This window comes from Oncorhynchus mykiss, chromosome 21, assembly GCF_057628025.1.
Source record: "Oncorhynchus mykiss isolate SJ-2025 chromosome 21, ASM5762802v1, whole genome shotgun sequence".
Lineage (NCBI taxonomy): Eukaryota > Metazoa > Chordata > Actinopteri > Salmoniformes > Salmonidae > Oncorhynchus > Oncorhynchus mykiss.
The window spans coordinates 54,885,001-54,912,500 of NC_143042.1; the positions used below are offsets into that span (position 1 = coordinate 54,885,001).

Below are 27,500 nucleotides of genomic sequence, written 5' to 3' on the forward strand. Positions count from 1 at the left end.
TGTAACGGTTTTCTATATGTGAAGGAGAGTCGGACCAAAATGCAGCATGTAGATTGCGATCCATGTTTTAATGAACAAACGTAAAACACAAATCAATGCAAACACTACAAAAATAAAGAACGTGATGAACGTAACGAAAACCTAAAACAGCCTATCTGGTGAAAAACACATAGACAGGAACAATCACCCACAAACACACAGTGAAACCCAGGCTACCTAAATATGGTTCCCAATCAGAGACAATGACGAACACCTGCCTCTGACTGAGAACCATATCAGGCTGAACATAGAAATAGACAAACAAGACATGAAACATAGAATGCCCACTCAGATCACACCCTGACCAATCAAAACATAGAAAATACAAAGTAAACTATGGTCAGGGCGTGACAGTACCCCCCCCCCAAGGTGCGGACTCCGGCCGCAAAACCTGAACCTATAGGGGAGGGTCTGGGTGGGCATCTGTCCGCGGTGGCGGCTCTGGCGCTGGACGTGGACCCCACTCCATGACAGTTTTAATCCCCCTCCTAAACGTCCCTAAATAGGTTACCCACCACAATGATAACATGGGACAGAGGGACAGCTCGGGACAGAGGTAACTCGGGACAGATGGGTAGGCTAGCACTGAGAGGACGCTCAGCACTGAGAAGAAGCTCAGCACTGAGAGGAAGCCCAGGCAGGTAGTAGAAACTACCAGAACCTGGCTGGCTGGCGGTTTCAACAGATCCTGGTCGACTAGCAGATCTGGAAGAATCTGGTCGACTGGCGGATCTGGGAGAATCTGGTCGACTGGCAGATCTGGGAGAGTCTGGACGACTGGCAGATCTGGAAGAGTCTGGACGACTGGCAGATCTGGAAGAGTCTGGTCGACTGGCAGATCTGGAAGAGTCTGGTCGACTGGCAGATCTGGAAGAGTCTGGTCGACTGGCAGATCTGGAAGAGTCTGGTCGACTGGCAGATCTGGAAGAGTCTGGTCGACTGGCAGATCTGGAAGAGTCTGGTCGACTGGCAGATCTGGAAGAGTCTGGTCGACTGGCAGATCTGGAAGAGTCTGGTCGACTGGCAGATCTGGAAGAGTCTGGTCGACTGGCAGATCTGGAAGAGTCTGGTCGACTGGCAGATCTGGAAGAGTCTGGACGACTGGCAGATCTGGAAGAGTCTGGACGACTGGCAGATCTGGAAGAGTCTGGACGACTGGCAGATCTGGAAGAGTCTGGTCGACTGGCAGATCTGGAAGAGTCTGGTCGACTGGCAGATCTGGAAGAGTCTGGTCGACTGGCAGATCTGGAAGAGTCTGGTCGACTGGCAGATCTGGAAGAGTCTGGTTGACTGACAGCTCTGGCTGCTCCGTGCTGACTGGCTGCTCCATGCTGACTGGCAGCTCTGGCTGCTCCATGCTGACTGGCTGCTCCATGCTGACTGGCAGCTCTGGCTGCTCCATGCTGACTGGCTGCTCTGGCTGCTCCATGCTGACTGGCTGCTCCTGCTGCTCCATGCTGACTGACTGCTCCATGCTGACTGGCGGCCCTGGCTGCTCCATGCTGACTGGCGGCCCTGGCTGCTCCATGCTGACTGGCGGCCCTGGCTGCTCCATGCTGACTGGCGGCTCTGGCTGCTCCATGCTAACTGGCAGCTCCGGCGGCTCCTTGCAGACTGGCAGCTCTGGCGGCTCCTTGCAGACTGGCAGCTTTGGCGGCATCCTGCAGAAAGGCAGCTCTGGCAGCTCCTTGCAGACTGGCAGCTCCTTGCAGACTGGCAGCTCCTTGCAGACTGGCAGCTCCTTGCAGACTGGCAGCTCCATGCAGACTGGCAGCTCCATGCAGACTGGCAGCTCCATGCAGACTGGCAGCTCCTTACAGACTGGCAGCTCCTTGCAGACTGGCAGCTCCTTGCAAACTGGCAGCTCCTTGCAAACTGGCAGCTCCTTGCAAACTGGCAGCTCCTTGCAAACTGGCAGTTCCGAACAGGCGGGAGACTCCGGCAGCGCTGTAGAGGCGGAAAGCTCTGACAGCGCTAAACAGGCGGGAGACTCCGACAGCGCTGAAGAGGAGGGAGGCTCTGGCAGCGCTGGACAGGCGAGGCGCACTGTAGGCCTGATGCGTGGTGCTGGCACTGGTGGTACTGGGCCGAGGACACGCACAGGAAGCCTGGTGCGGGGAGCTGCTACCGGAGGGCTGGGGTGTGGAGGTGGTACTGGAAAAACCGGACCGTGCAGGCGCACTGGAGCTCTTGAGCACCGAGCCTGCCCAACCTTACCTGGTTGAATGCTCACGGTCGCCCTGCCAGTGCGGCGAGGTGGAATAGCCCGCACTGGACTATGCAGGCGAACCGGAGACACCGAGCGCAAGGCTGGTGCCATGTAAGCCGGCCCAAGGAGACGCACTGGGGACCAGCTGCGTAGAGCCGGCTTCATGGCATTAGGCTCGACGCTCAATCTAGCCCGGCCGACACGCGGAGCTGGAATATACCGCACCGGGCTATGCACCCGCACTGGAGACACCGTGCGCACCACTGCATAACACGGTGCCTGTCCGGTCTCTCTAGCCCCCCGGTAAGCACAGGGAGTCTGCCCAGGTCTCCTACCTGGCGTAGCCATACTCCCTGTTAGCCCCCCCCCAAGAAATTTTTGGGGCTGCCTCTCGGGCTTCCTTGCCAGCCGTGTTCCCTCATATCGCCGGCTCCTCTCTCCGGCTGCCAATGCTCTCCTAAGTGCCTCCACCTGTTCCCATGGGAGGCGATCTCTTCCAGCCAGTATCTCCTCCCAAGTGTAACAGCCCTTGCCATCCAAAACGTCCTCCCATGTCCATTCCTCTTTACGCTGCTGCTGCTGCCTGTTGACACGCTGCTTGGTCCGTTGGTGGTGGGTGATTCTGTAACGGTTTTCTATATGTGAAGGAGAGTCGGACCAAAATGCAGCATGTAGATTGCGATCCATGTTTTAATGAACAAACGTAAAACACAAATCAATGCAAACACTACAAAAATAAAGAACGTGATGAACGTAACGAAAACCTAAAACAGCCTATCTGGTGAAAAACACATAGACAGGAACAATCACCCACAAACACACAGTGAAACCCAGGCTACCTAAATATGGTTCCCAATCAGAGACAATGACGAACACCTGCCTCTGACTGAGAACCATATCAGGCTGAACATAGAAATAGACAAACAAGACATGAAACATAGAATGCCCACTCAGATCACACCCTGACCAATCAAAACATAGAAAATACAAAGTAAACTATGGTCAGGGCGTGACAGATTCTCTCTCTCTGTCTATTTTTCTGCCTCTCTCTTCCTCACCCACCCACTCTCTCTCTCCTTGATAGAGATTCCTTGTTTCTCTAACAGACTGTAGTTATCCAAGTGTCAGCACAAACACACACACGCACACGCACATGAACACGCACATTCACACACATACACACATAGTGTTTTTCACATAGCAACAGTAAGGAGGTACTTCATTGATGAGAGACTGGAAAAGTTCGAATAGATTTAGAGAGGGAGGGAATGAGAGAGAGAGAGAGAGAAGGAGAGAGAGAGAGACAGAGAGAGAGACAGAGAGAGAGAGAGAGAGAAAGAGAGAAAGACAGAGAGAGAGAGAGACAGAGAGAGAGAGAGAGAGAGAAAGAGAGAAAGACAGAGAGAGAGAGAGACAGAGAGAGAGAGAGAGAGAAAGAGAGAGGGTGAGAAGGTAAGGGAGGAAGAGAAGGCAAGGGAGGAAGAGAAGTTAAGGGAGGAGGAGAAGGCAAGGGAGGAAGAGAATGCAAGGGAGGAAGAGAATGCAAGGGAGGAAGAGAATGCAAGGGAGGAGGAGAAGGCAATGGAGGAAGAGGAAGAGAAGGTAAGGGAGGAAGAGAAGGCAAGGGAGGACGAGGAAGAGAAGGCAAGGGAGGAAGAGAAGTTAAGGGAGGAAGAGGAAGAGAAGGCAAGGGAGGAAGAGAAGTTAAGGGAGGAAGAGGAAGAGAAGGTAAGGGAGGAGTAGAAGGTAAGGGAGGAAGAGAAGGTAAGGGAGGAAGAGAAGGCAAGGGAGGAAGAGAAGGCAAGGGATGAAGAGAAGTTAAGGGATGAAGAGAAGGCAAGGGAGGAAGAGGAAGAGAAGGTAAGGGAGGAAGAGAAGGTAAGGGAGGAAGAGAAGGCAAGGGAGGAAGAGAAGGTAAGGGAGGAAGAGAAGGCAAGGGAGGAAGAGAAGGCAAGGGATGAAGAGAAGTTAAGGGATGAAGAGAAGGCAAGGGAGGAAGAGGAAGAGAAGGTAAGGGAGGAGTAGAAGGTAGGGGAGGAAGAGGAAGAGAAGGTAAGGGAGGAAGGGGAAGAGAAGGTAAGGGAGGAAGAGAAGAGAAGGTAAGGGAGGAAGAGAAATGAAGGTAAGGGAGGAAGAGGAAGAGGAAGAGAAGGTAAGGGAGGAAGAGAAGGCAAGAGAGGAAGAGAAGGTAAGGGAGGAAGAGAAGGCAAGGGAGGAAGAGAAGGCAAGGGATGAAGAGAAGTTAAGGGATGAAGAGAAGGCAAGGGAGGAAGAGGAAGAGAAGGTAAGGGAGGAGTAGAAGGTAGGGGAGGAAGAGGAAGAGAAGGTAAGGGAGGAAGAGAAGAGAAGGTAAGGGAGGAAGAGAAGAGAAGGTAAGGGAGGAAGAGAAGAGAAGGTAAGGGAGGAAGAGAAGAGAAGGTAAGGGAGGAAGAGGAAGATAAGGTAAGGGAGGAAGAGAAGGTAGGGGAGGAAGAGGAAGAGGAAGAGAAGGTACGGGAGGAAGAGGAAGAGAAGGTAAGGGAGGAAGAGAAGAGAAGGTAAGGGAGGAAGAGAAGAGAAGGTAAGGGAGGAAGAGGAAGAGGAAGAGAAGGTAAGGGAGGAAGAGAAGAGAAGGTAAGGGAGGAAGAGGAAGAGGAAGAGAAGGTACGGGAGGAAGAGGAAGAGAAGGTAAGGGAGGAAGAGGAAGAGGAAGAGGAAGAGAAGGTAAGGGAGGAAGAGGAAGAGAAGGTACGGGAGGAAGAGGAAGAGAAAGGTAAGGGAGGAAGAGGAAGAGAAGGTAAGGGAGGAAGAGGAAGAGAAGGTAAGGGAGGAAGAGGAAGGAAGGTAAGGGAGGAAGAGGAAGAGAAGGTAAGGGGAGGTAAGGGAGGAAGAGGAAGAGAAGGTAAGGGAGGAAGAGGAAGAGAAGGTAAGGGAGGAAGAGGAAGAGAAGGTAAGGGAGGAAGAGGAAGAGAAGGTAAGGGAGGAAGAGGAAGAGAAGGTAAGGGAGGAAGAGGAAGAGAAGGTAAGGGAGGAAGAGGAAGAGAAGGTAAGGAGGAAGAGGAAAGAAAGGAGGGAGGAAGAGGAAGAGAAGGTAAGGGAGGAAGAGGAAGAGAAGGTAAGGGAGGAAGAGTAAGGGAGGAAGAGGAAGAGAAGGTAGGGAGGAAGGGAAGAGAAGGTAAGGGAGGAAGAGGAAGAGAAGGTAAGGAGGAAGAGGAAGAGGAAGAGAAGGTAAGGAAGAGGAAGAGAAGGTAAGGGAGGAAGAGGAAGATAAGGTAAGGGAGAGAGGAAGAGAAGAAGGTAGAGGAAGAGGAAGAGAATGTAAGGGAGGAAGGGGAAGAGAAGGTAAGGGAGGAAGAGGAAGAGAAGGTAAGGAAGAGGAAGATAAGGTAAGGGAGGAAGAGGAAGAGAAGGTAAGGGAGGAAGGGGAAGAGAAGGTAAGGGAGGAAGAGGAAGAGAAGGTGAGGAAGAGGAAGAGAAGGTAAGGGAGGAAGGGGAAGAGAAGGTAAGGAAGAGGAAGAGCTTAAGGTAAGGGAGGAAGAGGAAGAGAAGGTAAGGGAGGAAGAGAAAGAGAAGGTAAGGGAGGAAGGAGAAAGCAGTGAGGAAGAGGAAGAGAAGGTAAGGAGGAAGAGGAAGAGAAGGTGAGGAAGAGGAAGAGAAGGTAAGGGAGGAAGAGGAAGAGAAGGTAAGGGACAAAGAGAAAGAGAAGGTAGAGGGAGGAAGAGAAAGAGGAAGGGAGAGAGGAAGAAGAAGGTGAGGGAGGAAGAGGAAGAGAAGGTAAGGGAGAAGGGAAGAGAAGGTAAGGGAGGAAGAGGAAGAGAATGTAAGGGGAGAAAGGCAGAAGGAGAGGGTAGGGAGGAAGGGGAAGAGAAGGTAAGGGAGGAAAGGGAGAAGAAGGTGAGGAAGAGGAAGAGAAGGTGAGGAAGAGAAAGAGAAGGTAAGGGACAAAGAGAAAGAGAAGGTAAGGGAGGAAGAGAAAGAGAAGGTAAGGGAGGAAGAGGAAGAGAAGGTAAGGGAGGAAGGGGAAGAGAAGGTAAGGAAGAAGGAAGAGAAGGTAAGGGACAAAGAGAAAGAGAAGGTAAGGGAGGAAGGGAAGGGAGAAGGTAGAGGGAGAAAGGAAGGGGAGGGTGAGGGAGAGAGGAAGAGAATGTAAGGGAGGGAAAAGAAGGGTGAGGAAGAGGAAGAGAAGGTAAGGGAGGAAGAGGAAGAGAATGTAAGGGAGGAAGAGGAAGAGAAGGTAAGGGAGGAAGGGGAAGAAAGGTGAGGAAGAGGAAGAGAAGGTAAGGGAGGAAGGAAGGAGAAGGTAAGGGAGGAAGGGGAAGAGAATGTAAGGAAGAGGAAGAGAAGGTGAGGAAGAGGAAGAGAAGGTAAGGGAGGAAGAGGAAGAGAATGTAAGGGAGGAAGGGAAGAGAAGGTAGAGGGAGGAAGGGGAAGAGAAGGTAAGGGAGAAAGGGAGGGAAGAGTGGGAGAAAGGAAGGGGAAGAATGGTAAGGGAGGAAGGGGAAGAGAAGGTAAGGGAGGAAGAGGAAGAGAAGGTGAGGGAGGAAGGGGAAGAGAAGGTAAGGGAGGAAGAGGAAGAGAAGGTAAGGGAGGAAGGGGAAGGAAGGGTGAGGAAGAGAAAGAAAGGTGAGGAAGAGGAAGAGAAGGTGAGGAAGAGGAAGAGAAGGTAAGGGAGGAAGAGGAAGATAAGGTAAGGGAGGAAGGGAAGGAAGGGTGAGGGAGGAAGAGGAAGAGAAGGTAAGGGAGGGAGGGAAGAGGAGGGTGAGGAAGAGGAAGAGAAGGTAAGGGAGGAAGAGAAAGAGAAGGTAAGGGAGGAAGGGGAAGGAAGGTAAGGGAGAGGAAGGGGTGGAGGAAGAGGAAGAGAAGGTAAGGGACAAAGAGAAAGAGAAGGTAAGGGAGGAAGAGAAAGATAAGGTAAGGGAGGAATAGGAAGAGAAGGTAAGGGAGGAAGAGGAAGAGAAGGTAAGGGAGGAAGAGGAAGAGAAGGTAAGGGAGGAAGAGAAAGATAAGGGAGGGAGGAAGGGGAAGAGAAGGTAAGGGAGGAAGAGAAAGATAAGGTAAGGGAGGAAGGGAAGAGAAGGTAAGGGAGGAAGAGAAAGATAAGGTAAGGGAGGAAGAGGAAGAGAAGGTAAGGGAGGAAGAGGAAGAGAAGGTAAGGGAGGAAGAGGAAGAGAAGGTAAGGGAGGAAGAGGAAGAGAATGTAAGGGAGGAAGAGGAAGAGAAGGTAAGGGAGGAAGGGGAAGAGAAGGTAAGGGAGGAAGAGGAAGAGAATGTAAGGGAGGAAGAGGAAGAGAAGGTAAGGGAGGAAGGGGAAGAGAATGTAAGAGGAGGAGGAAGAGGAAGAGGAGGTAAGGGAGGAAGAGGAAGAGAAGGTAAGGGAGGAAGAGGAAGAGAATGTAAGGGAGGAAGAGGAAGAGAAGGTAAGGGAGGAAGGGGAAGAGAATGTAAGGGAGGAAGAGGAAGAGGAGGTAAGGGAGGAAGAGGAAGAGAAGGTAAGGGAGGAAGAGGAAGAGAATGTAAGGGAGGAAGAGGAAGAGAAGGTAAGGGAGGAAGAGGAAGAGAAGGTAAGGGAGGAAGAGGAAGAGAAGGTAAGGGAGGAAGGGAGAGAAGGTAAGGGAGGAAGAGGAAGAGAAGGTAAGGGAGGAAGAGGAAGAGAAGGTAAGGGAGGAAGAGAAAGATAAGGGAGGGAGGAAGGGGAAGAGAAGGTAAGGGAGGAAGAGAAAGATAAGGTAAGGGAGGAAGGGGAAGAGAAGGTAAGGGAGGAAGAGAAAGATAAGGTAAGGGAGGAAGAGGAAGAGAAGGTAAGGGAGGAAGAGGAAGAGAAGGTAAGGGAGAAGAGGAAGAGAAGGTAAGGGAGGAAGAGGAAGAGAATGTAAGGGAGGAAGAGGAAGAGAAGGTAAGGGAGGAAGGGGAAGAGAAGGTAAGGGAGGAAGAGGAAGAGAATGTAAGGGAGGAAGAGGAAGAGAAGGTAAGGGAGGAAGGGGAAGAGAATGTAAGGGAGGAAGAGGAAGAGGAGGTAAGGGAGGAAGAGGAAGAGAAGGTAAGGGAGGAAGAGGAAGAGAATGTAAGGGAGGAAGAGGAAGAGAAGGTAAGGGAGGAAGGGGAAGATAAGGTAAGGGAGGAAGGGGAAGAGAAGGTAAGGGAGGAAGAGGAAGAGAAGGTAAGGGAGGAAGGGGAAGAGAAGGTAACGGACAAAGAGAAAGAGAAGGTAAGGGAGGAAGAGAAAGAGAAGGTAAGGGAGGAAGAGGAAGATAAGGGAGGGAGAGAAGGTAAGGGAGGAAGAGGAAGAGAATGTAAGGGAGGAAGAGAAAGATAAGGTAAGGGAGGAAGGGGAAGAGAAGGTAAGGGAGGAAGGGGAAGAGAAGGTAACGGACAAAGAGAAAGAGAAGGTAAGGGAGAGAGGAAGAGAAGGTAAGGGAGGAAGAGGAAGAGAAGGTAACGGACAAAGAGAAAGAGAAGGTAAGGGAGGAAGAGGAAGAGAAGGTAAGGGAGGAAGAGGAAGAGAAGGTAAGGGAGGAAGAGGAAGAGAAGGTAAGGGAGGAAGAGGAAGAGAAGGTAAGGGAGGAAGAGGAAGAGAAGGTAACGGACAAAGAGAAAGAGAAGGTAAGGGAGGAAGAGGAAGAGAAGGTAAGGGTGGAAGAGGAAGAGAATGTAAGGGAGGAAGAGGAAGAGAAGGTAAGGGAGGAAGAGGAAGAGAAGGTAAGGGAGGAAGAGGAAGAGAATGTAAGGGAGGAAGAGGAAGAGAAGGTAAGGGAGGAAGAGGAAGAGAAGGTAAGGGAGGAAGAGGAAGAGAAGGTAAGGGAGGAAGAGGAAGAGAAGGTAAGGGAGGAAGAGAAAGATAAGGGAGGGAGAGAAGGTATGGGAGGAAGAGGAAGAGAAGGTAAGGGAGGAAGAGGAAGAGAAGGTAAGGGAGGAAAGAGAAAGAGAAGGTAAGGGAGGAAGAGGAAGAGAAGGTAAGGGAGGAAGAGGAAGAGAAGGTAAGGGGGGAAGGGGAAGAGAAGGTAAGGGAGGAAGAGGAAGAGAAGGTAAGGGAGGAAGGGGAAGAGAAGGTAAGGGAGGAAGAGAAAGAGAAGGTAAGGGAGGAAGAGGAAGATAAGGGAGGGAGAGAAGGTAAGGGAGGAAGAGGAAGAGAATGTAAGGGAGGAAAGAGAAAGATAAGGTAAGGGAGGAGGGGAAGAGAAGGTAAGGGAGGAAGGGGAAGAGAAGGTAACGGACAAAGAGAAAGAGAAGGTAAGGGAGGAAGAGGAAGAGAAGGTAAGGGAGGAAGAGGAAGAGAAGGTAACGGACAAAGAGAAAGAGAAGGTAAGGGAGGAAGAGGAAGAGAAGGTAAGGGAGGAAGAGGAAGAGAAGGTAAGGGAGGAAGAGGAAGAGAAGGTAAGGGAGGAAGAGGAAGAGAAGGTAAGGGAGGAAGAGGAAGAGAAGGTAAGGGAGGAAGAGGAAGAGAAGGTAAGGGAGGAAGAGGAAGAGAAGGTAAGGGAGGAAGAGAAGAGAAGGTAAGGGAGGAAGAGGAAGAGAAGGTAAGGGAGGAAGGGAAGAGAAGGTATTGGAGGAAGAGGAAGAGAAGGTAAGGGAGGTGGAAGATAAGGTAAGGGAGGAAGAGGAAGAGAAGGTAAGGGAGGAAGAGGAAGAGGAAGAGGAAGATAAGGTAATGGAGGAAGAGGAAGAGGAAGATAAGGTAAGGGAGGAAGAGGAAGAGAAGGTAAGGGAGGAAGAGGAAGAGAAGGTAAGGGAGGAAGAGGAAGAGAAGGTAAGGGAGGAAGAGAAAGATAAGGGAGGGAGAGAAGAGAAGAGAAGGTAAGGGAGGAAGAGGAAGAGAAGGTAAGGGAGGAAGAGGAAGATAAGGTAAGGGAGGAAGAGAAAGAGAAGGTAAGGGAGGAAGAGAAAGAGAAGGTAAGGGAGGAAGAGGAAGAGAAGGTAAGGGAGGAAGAGGAAGAGAAGGTAAGGGAGGAAGAGGAAGAGAAGGTAAGGGAGGAAGAGAAAGAGAAGGTAAGGGAGGAAGAGGAAGAGAAGGTAAGGGAGGAAGAGGAAGAGAAGGTAAGGGAGGAAGAGAAAGATAAGGGAGGGAGAGAAGAGAAAGAGAAGGTAAGGGAGGAAGAGGAAGAGAAGGTAAGGGAGGAAGAGGAAGAGAAGGTAAGGGAGGAAGAGGAAGAGAAGGTAAGGGAGGAAGAGGAAGAGAAGGTAAGGGAGGAAGAGAAAGATAAGGGAGGGAGAGAAGAGAAAGAGAAGGTAAGGGAGGAAGAGGAAGAGAAGGTAAGGGAGGAAGGGGAAGAGAAGGTAAGGGAGGAAGAGGAAGAGAAGGTAAGGGAGGAAGGGGAAGAGAAGGTAAGGGAGGAAGAGGAAGAGAAGGTAAGGGAGGAAGGGGAAGAGAAGGTAAGGGAGGAAGAGGAAGAGAAGGTAAGGGAGGAAGAGGAAGAGAAGGTAACGGAGGAAGGGGAAGAGAAGGTAAGGGAGGAAGAGGAAGAGAAGGTAAGGGAGGAAGGGGAAGAGAAGGTAAGGGAGGAAGAGGAAGAGAAGGTAAGGGAGGAAGGGGAAGAGAAGGTAAGGGAGGAAGAGGAAGAGAAGGTAAGGGAGGAAGAGGAAGAGAAGGTAAGGGAGGAAGGGGAAGAGAAGGTAAGGGAGGAAGAGGAAGAGAAGGTAAGGGAGGAAGAGGAAGAGAATGTAAGGGAGGAAGAGGAAGAGAAGGTAAGGGAGGAAGAGGAAGATAAGGTAAGGGAGGAAGGGGAAGAGAAGGTAAGGGAGGAAGAGGAAGATAAGGTAAGGGAGGAAGAGAAAGAGAAGGTAAGGGAGGAAGAGGAAGAGAAGGTAAGGGAGGAAGAGGAAGAGGAAGAGAAGGTAAGGGAGGAAGAGGAAGAGAATGTAAGGGAGGAAGAGGAAGAGAAGGTAAGGGAGGAAGAGGAAGAGAAGGTAAGGGAGGAAGAGAAAGAGAAGGTAAGGGAGGAAGAGGAAGAGAAGGTAAGGGAGGAAGAGGAAGAGGAAGAGAAGGTAAGGGAGGAAGAGGAAGAGAAGGTAAGGGAGGAAGAGGAAGAGAAGGTAAGGGAGGAAGAGGAAGAGAAGGTAAGGGAGGAAGGGGAAGAGAAGGTAAGGGAGGAAGAGGAAGATAAGGGAGGGAGGAAGAGGAAGAGAAGGTAAGGGAGGAAGAGGAAGAGAAGGTAAGGGAGGAAGAGAAGGTAAGGGAGGAAGAGGAAGATAAGGGAGGGAGAGAAGGTATGGGAGGAAGAGGAAGAGAAGGTAAGGGAGGAAGTGTGCTTTTGAATATCTATATGTGTGTGTGTGTGTGTGTGTGTGTGTGTGTGTGTGTGTGTGTGTGTGTGTGTGTGTGTCTGTGTGTGTGTGTGTGTTCCTGTGTGTGTGTGTGTGTTCCTGTGTGTGTGTGTGTTCTTGTGTGTGTGTGTGTTCCTGTGTGTGTGTGTGTGTGTGTGTTCCTGTGTGTGTGTGTGTGTGTGTGTGTGTGTGTGTGTGTGTGTGTGTGTGTGTGTGTGTGTGTGTGTGTGTGTGTGTGTGTTTTTGCTTGCATACCTGTATCCTGTCTAAATAACTGTTGTCTTTCAATACGAATAATTCCATTTATATTCTCATCATGTGATGAAATAATTAATTAGATTTCACAAATAGTTTGATATTCATTAAACCGCAGTCATCATCCTCAGAGGGGTAAAGACGTGACTCGTTTTAGACACAGATATTATAACCATACATTCAGCTCATCACACACACACACACACACACACACACACACACACACACACACACACACACGCTCTCACAACAGAAACACACACACACACACACACACACACACACACACACACGCACACACACACACGCACACACACACACACACACACGCTCTCACAACAGAAACACACACACACAGATACACACATACACACAGACAAAGTATATATATCATACTATATCCCTAGAACTGTACACTATATAGTATACTATATCTCTACTCCTAGAACTATACACTATATAGTATACTATATCTCTACTCCTAGAACTGTACTCTATATAGTATACTATATCTCTACTCCTAGAACTGTACACTATATAGTATACTATATCTCTACTCCTAGAACTGTACTCTATATAGTATACTATATCTCTACTCCTAGAACTGTACACTATATAGTATACTATATCTCTACTCCTAGAACTATACTCTATATAGTATACTATATCTCTACTCCTAGAACTGTACACTATATAGTATACTATATCTCTACTCCTAGAACTATACACTATATAGTATACTATATCTCTACTCCTAGAACTATACACTATATAGTATACTATATCTCTACTCCTAGAACTGTACACTATATAGTATACTATATCTCTACTCCTAGAACTATACTCTATATAGTATACTATATCTCTACTCCTAGAACTGTACACTATATAGTATACTATATCTCTACTCCTAGAACTATACTCTATATAGTATACTATATCTCTACTCCTAGAACTGTACACTATATAGTATACTATATCTCTACTCCTAGAACTATACTCTATATAGTATACTATGTCTCTACTCCTAGAACTATACTCTATATAGTATACTATATCTCTACTCCTAGAACTGTACTCTATATAGTATACTATATCTCTACTCCTAGAACTATACTCTATATAGTATACTATATCTCTACTCCTAGAACTATACTCTATATAGTATACTATATCTCTACTCCTAGAACTATACTCTATATAGTATACTATATCTCTACTCCTAGAACTATACTCTATATAGTATACTATATCTCTACTCCTAGAACTGTACACTATATAGTATACTATATCTCTACTCCTAGAACTATACTCTATATAGTATACTATATCTCTACTCCTAGAACTATACTCTATATAGTATACTATGTCTCTACTCCTAGAACTATACACTATATAGTATACTATGTCTCTACTCCTAGAACTATACACTATATAGTATACTATATCTCTACTCCTAGAACTATACACTATATAGTATACTATATCTCTACTCCTAGAACTATACTCTATATAGTATACTATGTCTCTACTCCTAGAACTATACTCTATATAGTATACTATATCTCTACTCCTAGAACTATACACTATATAGTATACTATATCTCTACTCCTAGAACTATACACTATATAGTATACTATATCTCTACTCCTAGAACTATACTCTATATAGTATACTATGTCTCTACTCCTAGAACTATACTCTATATAGTATACTATGTCTCTACTCCTAGAACTATACACTATATAGTATACTATATCTCTACTCCTAGAACTATACACTATATAGTATACTATATCTCTACTCCTAGAACTATACTCTATATAGTATACTATGTCTCTACTCCTAGAACTATACTCTATATAGTATACTATGTCTCTACTCCTAGAACTATACTCTATATAGTATACTATGTCTCTACTCCTAGAACTATAAACTATATAGTATACTATATCTCTACTCCTAGAACTATACACTATATAGTATACTATGTCTCTACTCCTAGAACTATAAACTATATAGTATACTATATCTCTACTCCTAGAACTATACACTATATAGTATACTATGTCTCTACTCCTAGAACTATAAACTATATAGTATACTATATCTCTACTCCTAGAACTATACTCTATATAGTATACTATGTCTCTACTCCTAGAACTATACTCTATATAGTATACTATGTCTCTACTCCTAGAACTATACACTATATAGTATACTATATCTCTACTCCTAGAACTATACACTATATAGTATACTATATCTCTACTCCTAGAACTATACTCTATATAGTATACTATGTCTCTACTCCTAGAACTATACTCTATATAGTATACTATGTCTCTACTCCTAGAACTATACTCTATATAGTATACTATGTCTCTACTCCTAGAACTATAAACTATATAGTATACTATATCTCTACTCCTAGAACTATACACTATATAGTATACTATGTCTCTACTCCTAGAACTATAAACTATATAGTATACTATATCTCTACTCCTAGAACTATACACTATATAGTATACTATATCTCTACTCCTAGAACTATACACTATATAGCATACTATGTCTCTACTCCTAGAAATATACACTATATAGTATACTATGTCTCTACTCCTAGAACTATAAACTATATAGTATACTATATATCTCTACTCCTAGAACTATACACTATATAGTATACTATATCTCTACTCCTAGAACTATACACTATATAGTATACTATATTTCTACTCCTAGAACTATACACTATATATGAGGTAACTGTATATTACACTGTTTACTCCCCTACTTCTTTATGCATCTCTCCATTCCACATCACTGGTCTAACCTGAGCTTAACTGAGGAGGTGGAGAAACTTCTCCCAGAATAGAGAATGAAAAACAAGCAACACACGGAGTTGCAACCTCTCCCATAACAGAGAGAGAGATAGAGAGAGAGAGAGAGAGAGAGCGAGAGAGAGAGAGAGAGAGAGAGAGAGAGAGAGAGAGAGAGAGAGATCCTCTCCCGTGACAGAGCTATGAGCTATGTTTGGGCTATGGGGCATCATTTTCGCGTTTGGATGAAAAGCGTGCCCAGAGTAAATTGCCTGCTACTCAGTCCCAGTTGCTAATATATGCATATTGTTAGTAGATTTGGATAGAAAACACTCTGAAGTTTGAATAAATGATGTCTGTGAATATAACAGAACTCATATGGCAGGCAAAAATCTGAGATACAATCCAACCAGGAAGTGGGAAATGTTAGGTTTGTAGTTTTCAAGTCATTGCCTATCTAATATACAGTGGCTATGGGGTCATATTGCACTTCCCAAGGCTTCCACTAGATGACAACAGTCTTTAGAACATTGTTTGAGGCTTCTACTGTGAAGGAGTGGGGAATGAGAGCTGAATGAGTCAGAGGTCTGGCAGAGTTCCATGAGCTGATCACGCGTGCTCACGTGAGAGCGACCTGTGTTCCATTGCATTACTCAGACAAAGGAATTCACCGGTTGAAGCATTATTGAAGATTTATGATGAAAAACATCCTAAAGATTGATTCTAGGTTCACATGTTTCTACAAACTGTAATATTACTTTTTGTGTGAACTTTTGCCTGGACTTTATCAAACAAAACAAACATTTATTGTGGAACTGAGATTCCTGGGAGTGCATTCTGATGAAGATCATCAAGGGTAAGTGAATATTTATAATGCTATTTCTGACTAATGTTGACTGCACAACATGGCGGATATTTCTTTTGGCTGGTTTGGGCTCTGAGCGCCGTTCTCAGATTATGCTTTTTCCGTAAAGTTTTTTTGAAATCTGACACAGCGGTCGCATCAAGGAGAAGTTTATATAAAGTTCCATGTATAATAGTTGTATCTATTATCAATGTCTATTATGAGTATTTCTGTAAATTGATGTGGCTCTGTGCAAAATCACGGCACGTTTTGGAACTACTGAACGTAACACGCCAATGTAAAATTAGATTTTTGGATATAAATATGAACTTTATCGAACAAAACATACATGTATTGTGTAACGTGAAGTCCTATGAGTGTCATCTGCTGAAGATCATCAAAGGTTAGTGATTAATTTGATCTATATTTCTGCTTTTTTGTGACAACTCTCTTTGGCTGGAAAAATTGCTGTGTTTTTCTGTGACTTGGTGGTGACCTAACATAATCGTTTGTGGAGCTATAGAAAAATATAAAAAAATCAGACACAGTGGCTGGATTAACAAGACTTGTATCTTTAAAATGGTGCCTTGTATGTTTGAGAAATGTGATTTATTTCATTGGCTGTTGGCGAGGTGTTCTGCTAGCGGAACGGTACTCCGTTCCCAGACAGGTTAAACAAATCAAAATATATTTTATATTTGACATTTTTCAAATAGCCACCCTTTGCCTTGATGGCAGCTTTGCGACACTCTTGGCAAAACTGTTCACACCTCGACCTAAACATCAGCGCTACAGGTAACTTCCACAAAGCTTTGAACAAGCTGAGAGACAAGGCAAGAAAGGCCTTCTATGCCATCAAAAGGAACATAAAATATGATATACCAATTTGGATCTGGCTACAAATACTTGAATAATTTATAGAAACCTATTGTCCTTTATGGTTGTGAGGTCTGGGGACCGCTCACCAACCAAAAAATTCACAAATTGGGACTCTGCATGCCGAACTCTGCAAAAAATATCCTCTGTGTACAACGTAAAACACCAAATAATGCAGAGCCTTTGAAAGCTAATAATCAAAATCCAGAAAAGAGCCGTTAAATTCTACAACCACCTAAAAGGAAGCGATTCCCAAACCTTCCATATCAAAGCCATCACCTACAGAGAGATGAACCTGGGGAAGAGCCCCCTAAGCAAGCTGTTCCTGGGACTCTGTTCACAAACAGACCCCACAGAGCCCCAGGACAGCAACACAATTAGACCCAACCAAATCATGAGAAAACAAAAAGATAATTACTTGACGCATTGGAAAGAATTAACAAAAACACAGAGCAAACTAGAATGCTATTTGTCCCTAAACAGAGAGTACACAGTGTCAGAATACCTGACCACTGTGACTGACCCAAACTTAAGGAAAACTATGTACAGACTCAGTAAGTATAGCCTTGCTATTGAGAAAGGCTGCCGTAGGCAGACATGGCTCTCAAGAGAAGACAGGCTATGTGCTCACTGCCCACAAAATGAGGTGGAAACTGAGCTACACTTCCCAACCTCCTGTCCAACGTATTAGAGATACATATTTCCCTCAGATTACACAGATCCACAAAGAATTGAAAAACAAACCCAATTAATGCAGCTTTGCCATAGAGAGATATAGAGAGCGAGACATAGAGAGTGTGTGAGAGAGAGAGAGAGGGAGAGACTGTAGTATACACACACATAAATGCAAAGACACACGCAGACATACACACACACATACAAAAAGCCATGACTCATGCAGACATTCAACCTCTAGACCACAAAGCTTCGCTATAGATGAGAAGGGAGGGATGACTGGTGGAGAGAGGGAGGGATGACTGGAGGAGAGAGGGAGGGGAGGAGGAGAGAGAACTGGAGAACAGAGGGAGGGGAGGAGGAGAGAGATCTGGAGGAGTGAGGGAGGGGTGGAGGAGAGAGTCCTAGAGGAGAGAGGGAGGGAAGAGGGGAGGGATGACTGGAGGAGAGAGGGGAGGAGGAGGGATTACTGGAGGAGAGAGGGAGGGGAGGAGGGAGGGATGACTGTAGGAGAGACGGAGGGGAGTAGGGAGGGATGACTGGAGGAGAGAGGGAGGGGAGAAGGGAGGGATGACTGGAGGACAGAGGGAGGGGTAGAGGAGAGAGGGAGGGATGACTGGAGGAGAGACAGAGGGGAGAAGGGAGGGATGACTGTAGAAGAGAGGGGGGATGAGGGAGGGATGAATGGAGGAGAGAGGGAGGGGAGGAGGGAGGGATGACTGGAGGACAGATGGAGGGAAGAAGTGAGGGATGACTGGAGGAGAGAGGGAGGGGAGGAGAGAGGGATGACTGAAGGAGAGAGGGAGGGGAGGAGGGAGGGATGACTGTAGGAGAGAGGGAGGGGAGTATGGAGGGATGACTGGAGGAGAGAGGGAGGGGAGAAGGGAGGGATGACTGGAGGAGACAGGGAGGGGAGAAGGGAGGGATGACTGGAGGACAGAGGGAGGGAAGAAGGGAGGGATGACTGGAGGAGGGAGGGAGAGGAGAAGGGAGGGATGACTGTAGGAGAGAGGGAGGGGAGGAGGATTACAGATTACTGAAGGACAAACGGAGGGGGATGGAAGAGGAGATGGAATAGAGGAAGTAGATGGGGAAGAGAAAGGTGAGGGAGGGAGGGAGGGAGGGAGGGGAGAGAGAGAGAGAGAGAGGAGAGGGAGGGAGGGAGGGAGGGAGTAAACGAATGGGATGGTGTGCTATTCATCTCCTCAGGGTGGATCGATGGTTCAGGAGACAGATCAGTTATACTGCCTGCACTCTACTGTTACTAGTACCACACACACACACACACACACACACACACACACACACACACACACACACACACACACACACATACTGCCTGCACTCTACTGGAATCTGTAGAGAGAACAAGAGAGATAGAGAGATAGAGAAAGATAGAGAGAGATAGAGAGAGAGAGAGAGAGAGAGAGAGAGAGAGAGAGAGAGAGAGAGATAGAGAGAGAGAGAGAGATAGGGAGGGAGGGAGGGAGAGAGAGATAGAGAGAGATAGAGAAAGAGAGAAAGAAAGAAAATGAGGATGAGGAGGGAGGGAGGGAGAGAGGGAGAGAAGGAGAATGAGAAGAGGGAGAGATGAAGAGGAATAGGAGGGGTGAGATAGAGAGAGGGAGAAAGGAGCAGCGTTCCTCTGGGTCTGGTAATACTTCACCTTCAGGTTGCTTCAAGGGCAGAACAGAGAGCCTCAGAAAGTCAAGTGGGAGAGGGGAGGAACGAAATTCAAGGAGAGGGAAAATGAGAGGAAGAGAGAGAGCGTAAAGGAGAGAGAGGGAGAGTTCTAGGATATGGGTTGTAGGTGGTAGCTCTATCTAGGATATGGGTTGTGGGTAGTAGCTCTATCTAGGCTATGATTTGTAGGTAGTAGCTCTAGGCTATGGGTTGTAGGTAGTTGCTCTAGGCTATGGTTTGTAGGTAGTCGCTCTATCTAGGCTATGGTTTGTAGGTAGTCGCTCTATCTAGGATATGGGTTGTAGGTAGTAGCTCTAAGCTATGGGTTTTAGGTAGTTGCTCTAGAATATGATTGTAGGTCGTTGTTCTCTCTAGGATATGGGTTGTCGGTAGTAGTTATGGGTAGTAGGTAGTAGATATGGGTTGTTGGTAGTAGATATGGGTAGTAGGTAGTAGATATGGGTAGTAGGTAGTAGATATGGGTTGTTGGTAGTAGTTATGGGTTGTCGGTAGTAGTTATGGGTGGTAGGTAGTAGATATGGGTTGTTGGTAGTAGATATGGGTAGTAGGTAGTAGATATGGGTAGAAGGTAGTAGATATGGGTAGAAGGTAGTAGATATGGGTAGTAGGTAGTAGATATGGGTAGTAGGTAGTAGATATAGGTAGTAGGTAGTAGATATAGGTAGTAGGTAGTAGATATAGGTAGTAGGTAGTAGATATAGGTAGTAGGTAGTAGATATGGGTAGTAGGTAGTAGATATGGGTAGTAGGTAGTAGATATGGGTAGTAGGTAGTAGATATGGGTAGTAGGTAGTAGATATGGGTTGTTGGTAGTAGATATAGGTAGTAGGTAGTAGATATGGGTTGTTGGTAGTAGATATAGGTAGTAGGTAGTAGATATGGGTAGTAGGTAGTAGATATGGGTAGTAGGTAGTAGATATGGGTAGTAGGTAGTAGATGTAGGTAGTAGATATGGGTAGTAGGTAGTAGATATGGGTAGTAGGTAGTAGATATGGGTTGTAGGTAGTAGATATGGATAGTAGGTAGTAGATATAGGTAGTAGGTAGTAGATATGGGTAGTAGGTAGTAGATATGGGTAGTAGGTAGTAGATATGGGTAGTAGGTAGTAGATATAGGTAGTAGGTAGTAGATATAGGTAGTAGGTAGTAGATATAGGTAGTAGGTAGTAGATATAGGTAGTAGGTAGTAGATATGGGTAGTAGGTAGTAGATATGGGTAGTAGGTAGTAGATATGGGTAGTAGGTAGTAGATATGGGTAGTAGGTAGTAGATATGGGTTGTTGGTAGTAGATATAGGTAGTAGGTAGTAGATATGGGTTGTTGGTAGTAGATGTAGGTAGTAGATATGGGTAGTAGGTAGTAGATATGGGTAGTAGGTAGTAGATATGGGTAGTAGGTAGTAGATATGGGTAGTAGGTAGTAGATATGGGTAGTAGGTAGTAGATATGGGTAGTAGGTAGTAGATATGGGTTGTAGGTAGTAGATATGGATAGTAGGTAGTAGATATAGGTAGTAGGTAGTAGATATGGGTAGTAGGTAGTAGATATGGGTAGTAGGTAGTAGATATGGGTAGTAGGTAGTAGATATGGGTAGTAGGTAGTAGATATGGGTAGTAGGTAGTAGATATGGGTAGTAGGTAGTAGATATAGGTAGTAGGTAGTAGATATAGGTAGTAGGTAGTAGATATTGGTAGTAGGTAGTAGATATGGGTTGTTGGTAGTAGATATAGGTAGTAGGTAGTAGATATGGGTAGTAGGTAGTATATATGGGTAGTAGGTAGTATATATGGGTAGTAGGTAGTATATATAGGTAGTAGGTAGTAGATATGGGTAGTAGGTAGTAGATATGGGTAGTAGGTAGTAGATATGTGTAGTAGGTAGTAGATATGGGTTGTTGGTAGTAGATATGGGTAGTAGGTAGTATCTATGGGTAGTAGGTAGTAGATATGGGTAGTAGGTAGTAGATATGGGTAGTAGGTAGTATATATGGGTAGTAGGTAGTAGATATGGACATAGTAGTATATATGGGTAGTAGGTAGTAGATATAGGTAGTAGGTAGTAGGTAGTAGATATGGGTAGTAGGTAGTATATATGGGTTGTAGGTAGTAGATATAGGTAGTAGGTAGTATATATGGGTAGTAGGTAGTAGATATAGGTAGTAGGTAGTAGATATGGGTAGTAGGTAGTAGATATGGGTAGTAGGTAGTAGACATGGGTAGTAGGTAGTAGATATGGGTAGTAGGTAGTAGATATGGGTAGTAGGTAGTAGATATGGGTAGTAGGTAGTATATATGGGTTGTAGGTAGTATATATGGGTAGTAGGTAGTAGATATGGGTAGTAGGTAGTAGATATGGGTAGAAGGTAGTATCTATGGGTTGTAGGTAGTAGATATGGGTAGTAGGTAGTATATATGGGTTGTAGGTAGTATATATGGGTTGTAGGTAGTATATATGGGTAGTAGGTAGTAGATATGGGTAGTAGGTAGTAGATATGGGTAGAAGGTAGTATCTATGGGTTGTAGGTAGTAGATATGGGTAGTAGGTAGTAGATATGGGTAGAAGGTAGTATCTATGGGTTGTAGGTAGTAGATATGGGTAGTAGGTATGGACCTCATGGACCACATGGACCACATGGACCACATACTGCATGGACCACATGCACCACATGGACCACATGGACCACATACTGCATGGACCACATGGACCACATGGACCACATGGACCACATGGACCTCATGGACCACATGGACCTCATGGACCTCATGGACCTCATGGACCTCATGGACCACATGGACCACATGGACCACATGGACCTCATGGACCTCATGGACCTCATGGACCACATGGACCACATACTGCATGGACCACATGGACCACATGGACCTCATGGACCTCATGGACCTCATGGACCACATGGACCACATGGACCACATGGACCACATGGACCTCATGGACCACATGGACCTCATGGAGAAAATGGACCTCATGGACCAGTCCCTCAGCAATTTGAGTTCAAGACAATGAGCTTTCTAGGCCCGTTCAACTTTGTTCACGCCCGTTCAACTTTGTTCACGCCCATTCAACATTGTTCACGCCCATTCAACATTGTTCACGCCCATTCAACATTGTTCACGCCCATTCAACATTGTTCACGCCCATTCAACATTGTTCACGCCCATTCAACATTGTTCACGCCCATTCAACATTGTTCACGCCCATTCAACATTGTTCACGCCCATTCAACTTTGTTCACGCCCATTCAACATTGTTCACGCCCATTCAACATTGTTCACGCCCATTCAACATTGTTCACGCCCATTCAACATTGTTCACGCCCATTCAACATTGTTCACGCCCATTCAACGTTGTTCACGCCCATTCAACGTTGTTCACGCCCATTCAACATTGTTCACGCCCATTCAACATTGTTCACGCCCATTCAACATTGTTCACGCCCATTCAACTTTGTTCACGCCCATTCAACATTGTTCACGCCCGTTCAACATTGTTCACGCCCATTCAACATTGTTCACGCCCATTCAACATTGTTCACACCCGTTCAACATTGTTCACGCCCATTCAACATTGTTCACGCCCATTCAACATTGTTCACGCCCAGTTAAACCTTAGCCCCGCCCACAGATGTAAACCTCCAGACAGGAGCCTCGTTTAAACCCAGCTCAAATTCAAGGCAGCATTGCTTTTGAGAACTGCAGCAAAGATTATCTACACGCTTGAGCAGGAAAACCCCCATTCTGTTACAGACTCGAACCTGTGACATGACAGACCAATCAGGAGTGTCTATCCACCCTATTACATCAGCCAACAATGACTAGCCAGGAAGGACACTTTTTTTCTCTCCCTCCTATAGGTCAGTGCTTTCTCCTTGGCTAAATTAGGCACGTAATTGCACATTTTAATTCATATTATTAACGGATCCCAGACCAGTTTATATTTAAATGAAAGTTAATTATGATCCAAAAGGCATTTCTGCAACAAAACAAAACAAAAACAACTAAAAATATTCCTACTGCGAACTGGTGTCAAACGCCTCAGATCCTGTAACCGATCTCAAGAGTTATGGCGAGAGTTACAAAAAATGGACAGGGTATTCTAGAAATCCCGGTTGAAAGATTCCTGGATTCAGCAGGAAATGAGCATTAAATCCAGGAAACCTTCAAAACCAGGCTTTCTAGAGAACATGGGGAATTTTAGGGAAGTTACCAAATTTTTGTTTGTTATAACCCTAGGTATGGCTCTATTAATAAGGACATTGTAATGTAGATAGCATGCCTGTCGCCCTGTGACGCTGTCCGTGCGTCTATCTCAGTTACTGTTGCTATGGAGATTCCCGTGGTGTCATCATTTGATGGGTTGCCGTGACACCGGTGTAGTGCTGTGGGTTGCTTCTGTAATTAAGGAGTTCGCATGCATAGTGAGGTGGGTTGGGATGTTGTTGCTAGACTGTAGTGGAGTATTCTGGGATGCTGTTGCTATGCTGCGTTAAGGTGTAGTGTACTGTAGTAATATACGGGTTGAATGCACAGGGATCCATGATGACTGTGTGTGTGTCCTGTGTGTGTGTCCTGTGTGTGTGTCCTGTGTGTGTGTTTGTGTGTGTGTCCTGTGTGTATGTCCTGTGTGTGTGTCCTGTGTGTGTGTCCTGTGTATGTGTTTGTGTGTGTGTGTCCTGTGTGTGTGTTTGTGTGTGTGTGTCCTTTGTGTGTGTCCTGTGTGTGTGTCTTGTGTATGTGTCCTGTGTGTGAATTTCCTGAACTATAAAACACAGAGTGGATTATAATGTTTCAGAGAAGACCTAACGCAGACACAAGGGCTTGAACACACACACACACACACACACACACACACACACACACACACACACACACACACACACACACACACACACACACACACACACACACACAGGACACACACACAGGACACACACACACACACACACACACAAACAAGGGGCTTCTTACATAATACTATCCAAACAGTGTGAGTCTGTATCACTTATTTTCTCTCTCTCTCTCTCTCTCTCTCCCTCTCTCTCTCTCTGTCTCTCTCTCCTCTCTCTCTTTTCTCTCCTCCTCTCTCTCTTTCCTCTCTCTCTCTCTCTCTCTCTCTCTCGCTTTCTTTTCTCTCTCTCTCTTCTCTCTCTCTCTAGGTCTGTGGATAACTCTCCATACTACCATGCCAGACCCCCCACCTTCCCATTCAATCCGAAGACGACACCCATCACCCCACACACACACACACCCACAGAGAAGGGAAGAACATTCCATCCTCTCTTCCCTCCATCCCTCCATCACCCCTTCAAACACACTTCTGAACTCCTGCAAACTACTACCCCTCTCCCAGTCCATTCCTGGATCATTCTCCTCCCATCTCATTCGCTGTGCCTGCCCCACCCCCGGCACATCCCCGGCTTTCCCGGCTCTCCATTGGCTGACGTTGGTCACATGCTGCTGCCTGCTGCCCTCTCTGATTGGTGCAGGGGAGACATGGGACGTGGTCGCAGTGTGTCCATTCCACTGCGTCTGTCGGAACCTGTCGGACTCTCTGAGCACGCTCTGTGCAGATAAAGGCCTCCTATTTGTTCCCCCGAATGTCGATCGACGAACCGTCGAGCTCCGATTGGCTGATAACTACATCACAGAAGTGGGCGGGGCTGACTTCGCCAACATGACCGGATTGGTTGATCTGACTCTATCCCGGAACACTATCCACTCCATCCGACCAATGACGTTCTCCGATCTGGAGAGCTTGCGGAGTTTGCATTTGGACGGTAACCGCTTGACGACGCTGGGACCGAGGGACCTGTTGGGATTGGTCAATCTACAGCACCTCATCGTCAATGGTAACCAGCTGACCAGGGTGTCGGCAGAAGCGTTCAATGATTTGTTATTGACGCTGGAGGATCTGGACCTGTCTTACAATAACCTCAGATGGTGAGGAGACTTACAGGACCAGGATCTTTACACACAGATTCATTCAAGGTTCTTTAAAATATTTTAATATTTATTTTTACTATTTTCTACATTGTAGAATAATAGTGAAGACATCAAAACTATGAAATAACACAGATGGAATCATGTAGTAACCCAAAAAAAGTGTTAATTAAATAAATAGAAAATTCAAATATATTGAACATTTGAGATTCTTCAAAATAGCCACCTTTTGCCATGATGACAGCTTCGCACACGCTTGGCATTCTCTCAACCAGTTTCATGAGGTAGTCAACTGGAATGCATTTCAATTAACAGATGTGCCTTGTTAAAAGTAAATTTGTGGAATTTCTTTCCTTCTTAATTCGTTTGATCCAATCAGTTGTAGTGTGACAAGGTAGGGGTGGTACACAGAAGATAGATAGATTTGGTAGAAGACCAAGTAGCCCTATTTGGTAAAAGACCAAGTCTATATTATGACAAGAACAGCTCAAATAAGCAAAGACAAATGACAGTCCATCATTACTTTAAGACATGAAGGTCAGTCAATCCAGAATATTTCAAGAACTTTGAAAGTGCAGTTGCAAAAACCATCAAGCACTACGAGGAGGATAAGTTTATTAGCCTCAAAAATTGCAGCCCAAGTAAATGCTTCACAGAGTTCAAGTAACAGACACATCTCGACATCAGCTGTTCAGAGGAGACTGTGTGAATCAGACCTTCGTGGTCGAATTGCTGCAAATAAACCACTACTAAAGGACACCAATAATAAGAAGAGACTTGCTTGGGCCAGAAAACATGAGCAACGAACATTAAACCAGTGGAAATCTGTGCTTTGGTCAAATGAGTCCAAATTTGAGATTTTTAGTTCCAACCGCTGTGGCTTTGTGAGACGCTGAGTAGGTGAATGGATGATCTCCACATGTGTGGTTCCCACCGTGAAGCATGGAGGAGGAGGTGTGATTGTGTGGGGGTGCATTGCTGGTGACACTGTCAGTGATTTATTTAGAATTCAAGGCACTCTTAACTACCACAGCATTCTGCAGCGATACGCCATCCCATCTGGTTTGCGCTTAGAGGGACTACCAGGACAACGACCCAACACATCTCCAGGCTGTGTAAAGGCTGTTTGACCAAGAAGGAGAGTGATGGAGTGTTGCATCAGATGACCTGGCCTCCACAATCACCCGACCTCAACCCACTTGAGATGGTTTGGGATGAGTTGGACCGCAGAATGAAGGTGCTCAGCACATGTAGGAACTCCTTCAAGACTGTTGGAAAAGCATTCCAGGTGAAGCTGGTTGAGAGAATGTCAAGAGTGAGAAAAGCTGTCATCGAGGCAAAAGGTGGCTACTTTGAAGAATCACCAATATAAAATATATTTTTTCAATGTAGAAAATAGTACAAATAAAGAATAAACCTTGAATGAGTAGGTGTGTCCAAACAATTGACTGCTACTGTATATTTTGGGCTGATTTTTTTTGCTGTGCAATAGTCTGTGATGTCAGTACAGAAAATTATATTTATACAGAGAAAACACAAGGTCATTATCTTCAAACAGTCCATAATGTCATAATTGACAGTGCAATGAAAGGTATTACAACAAATTCTGCCGAAGACCCATGTTCCCCTCGTAATGTTGACTTTGAAGGCTTCTGCAGAGTCAAATAAACGAGCTGTCCGTCCTCAACGCAGGGTTCCGTGGGAGTCGATCCAGAACATGGCCAGTCTCCACACTTTGAACCTGGATCATAATCTGATAGACCACATCGCAGAGGGATGCTTTGGAGGGCTGTACAAGCTAGCTCGTCTGGATATGACCTCTAATAGGCTGAGGACCCTGCCACCTGATCCCCTGTTCGCCAGGTAGGTTACCGTAGCAACCCCCCGCCCTCCCCCCCTCCTCCTCCTCCAGAGTTCAGAGGTTGCTGGTTCAAGTATTGGCCTGGGCAATAAAAGACTGTGACTGAACTGGTAAAGACAGTAGACACATTATATCTACTCAACGTGTGTGACTTACCCGATAACATCATGATGATAGCAACTCTAGGGTCGTGGGTTTGATTCCAGCTGCGGCCAGCCACTGAAATGTAAACATAGTGTCATACGTTGCTGTTGATACTGACGGCTGATGAATAGAAACTATCCAAACATTACACATCCCTTAAGGATATGTTGGTTTTCTACATGAGTGAAGCTGAAGTTCTGTAAATATTTAATTGGGGATGCTTTTGGAAGGGTCATAATTAATTAAATTCTTGTTGTTGTTGATTCCGTTCGTATGAGAGTAGGCTACAGAGTAAACTGAACTGTCAAATTACTTACTTATTACAAATTACTCATTATTTTAAAATTGTGTTCCAGGTCTCAGACGGGAGCCATCAGTCCCACTCCCTACAACAGCGTCGTCAGTCTGAACTTCGGAGGGAACCCGCTACACTGTAACTGTGAGTTGTTGTGGTTACGCAGGCTGGTCCGAGAGGACGACATGGAGACCTGCGCCACGCCCCCTCACCTGGCCGGCAGGTAAAACAGATGATGGTGACAGTGTCTTTGTCCGATTCCGTTCGTTCATTACCGTGAGCTCCGATTCCTAACTCCACCAGGATGAAGATAGTCACGATAATAGATTTTATTCAGATGTTTAAATAGATCGATGTAGATACTGTGTCTCTCAGTGAATGTTAGAGTTAACCGTTCTTCTCTCTCCATCTCACCTGTCCAGGTATTTCTGGTCCATCCTTGAGGAGGAGTTTACCTGTGAGCCGCCCCTCATCACCAGACACACCCACAAGCTCTGGGTCCTGGAAGGTCAAAGGGCAACCCTGAAATGCAGAGCCATCGGCGACCCCGAACCAATCATCCATTTTGTCTCCCCCGATGA

General features: G+C 45.9%; 1 protein-coding gene across 4 annotated transcripts in view; it reads left to right on the plus strand.

Annotated features, from left to right (window-relative positions):
* Positions 1 to 27,500, plus strand: part of LOC110500905 (leucine-rich repeat and fibronectin type-III domain-containing protein 4-like) — a 67,320-nt gene that overhangs the window by 24,949 nt on the left and 14,871 nt on the right. For 2 of the 4 annotated variants that reach the window (XM_090214934.1, XM_090214935.1), the window contains exons 3-6: positions 23,836 to 24,619; positions 26,312 to 26,482; positions 26,981 to 27,142; positions 27,342 to 27,500. The exon at positions 27,342 to 27,500 is cut by the window's right edge and continues 552 nt beyond it. In XM_090214934.1, the coding sequence (XP_090071060.1) occupies positions 23,862 to 24,619; positions 26,312 to 26,482; positions 26,981 to 27,142; positions 27,342 to 27,500 (1,250 nt within the window). In that variant the 5' untranslated portion in view covers positions 23,836 to 23,861. Of the gene's footprint in view, positions 1 to 22,397; positions 22,534 to 23,835; positions 24,620 to 26,311; positions 26,483 to 26,980; positions 27,143 to 27,341 lie in introns of those variants that run through there. The other 2 variants (XM_090214936.1, XM_090214933.1) reach the window with 2 other exon arrangements.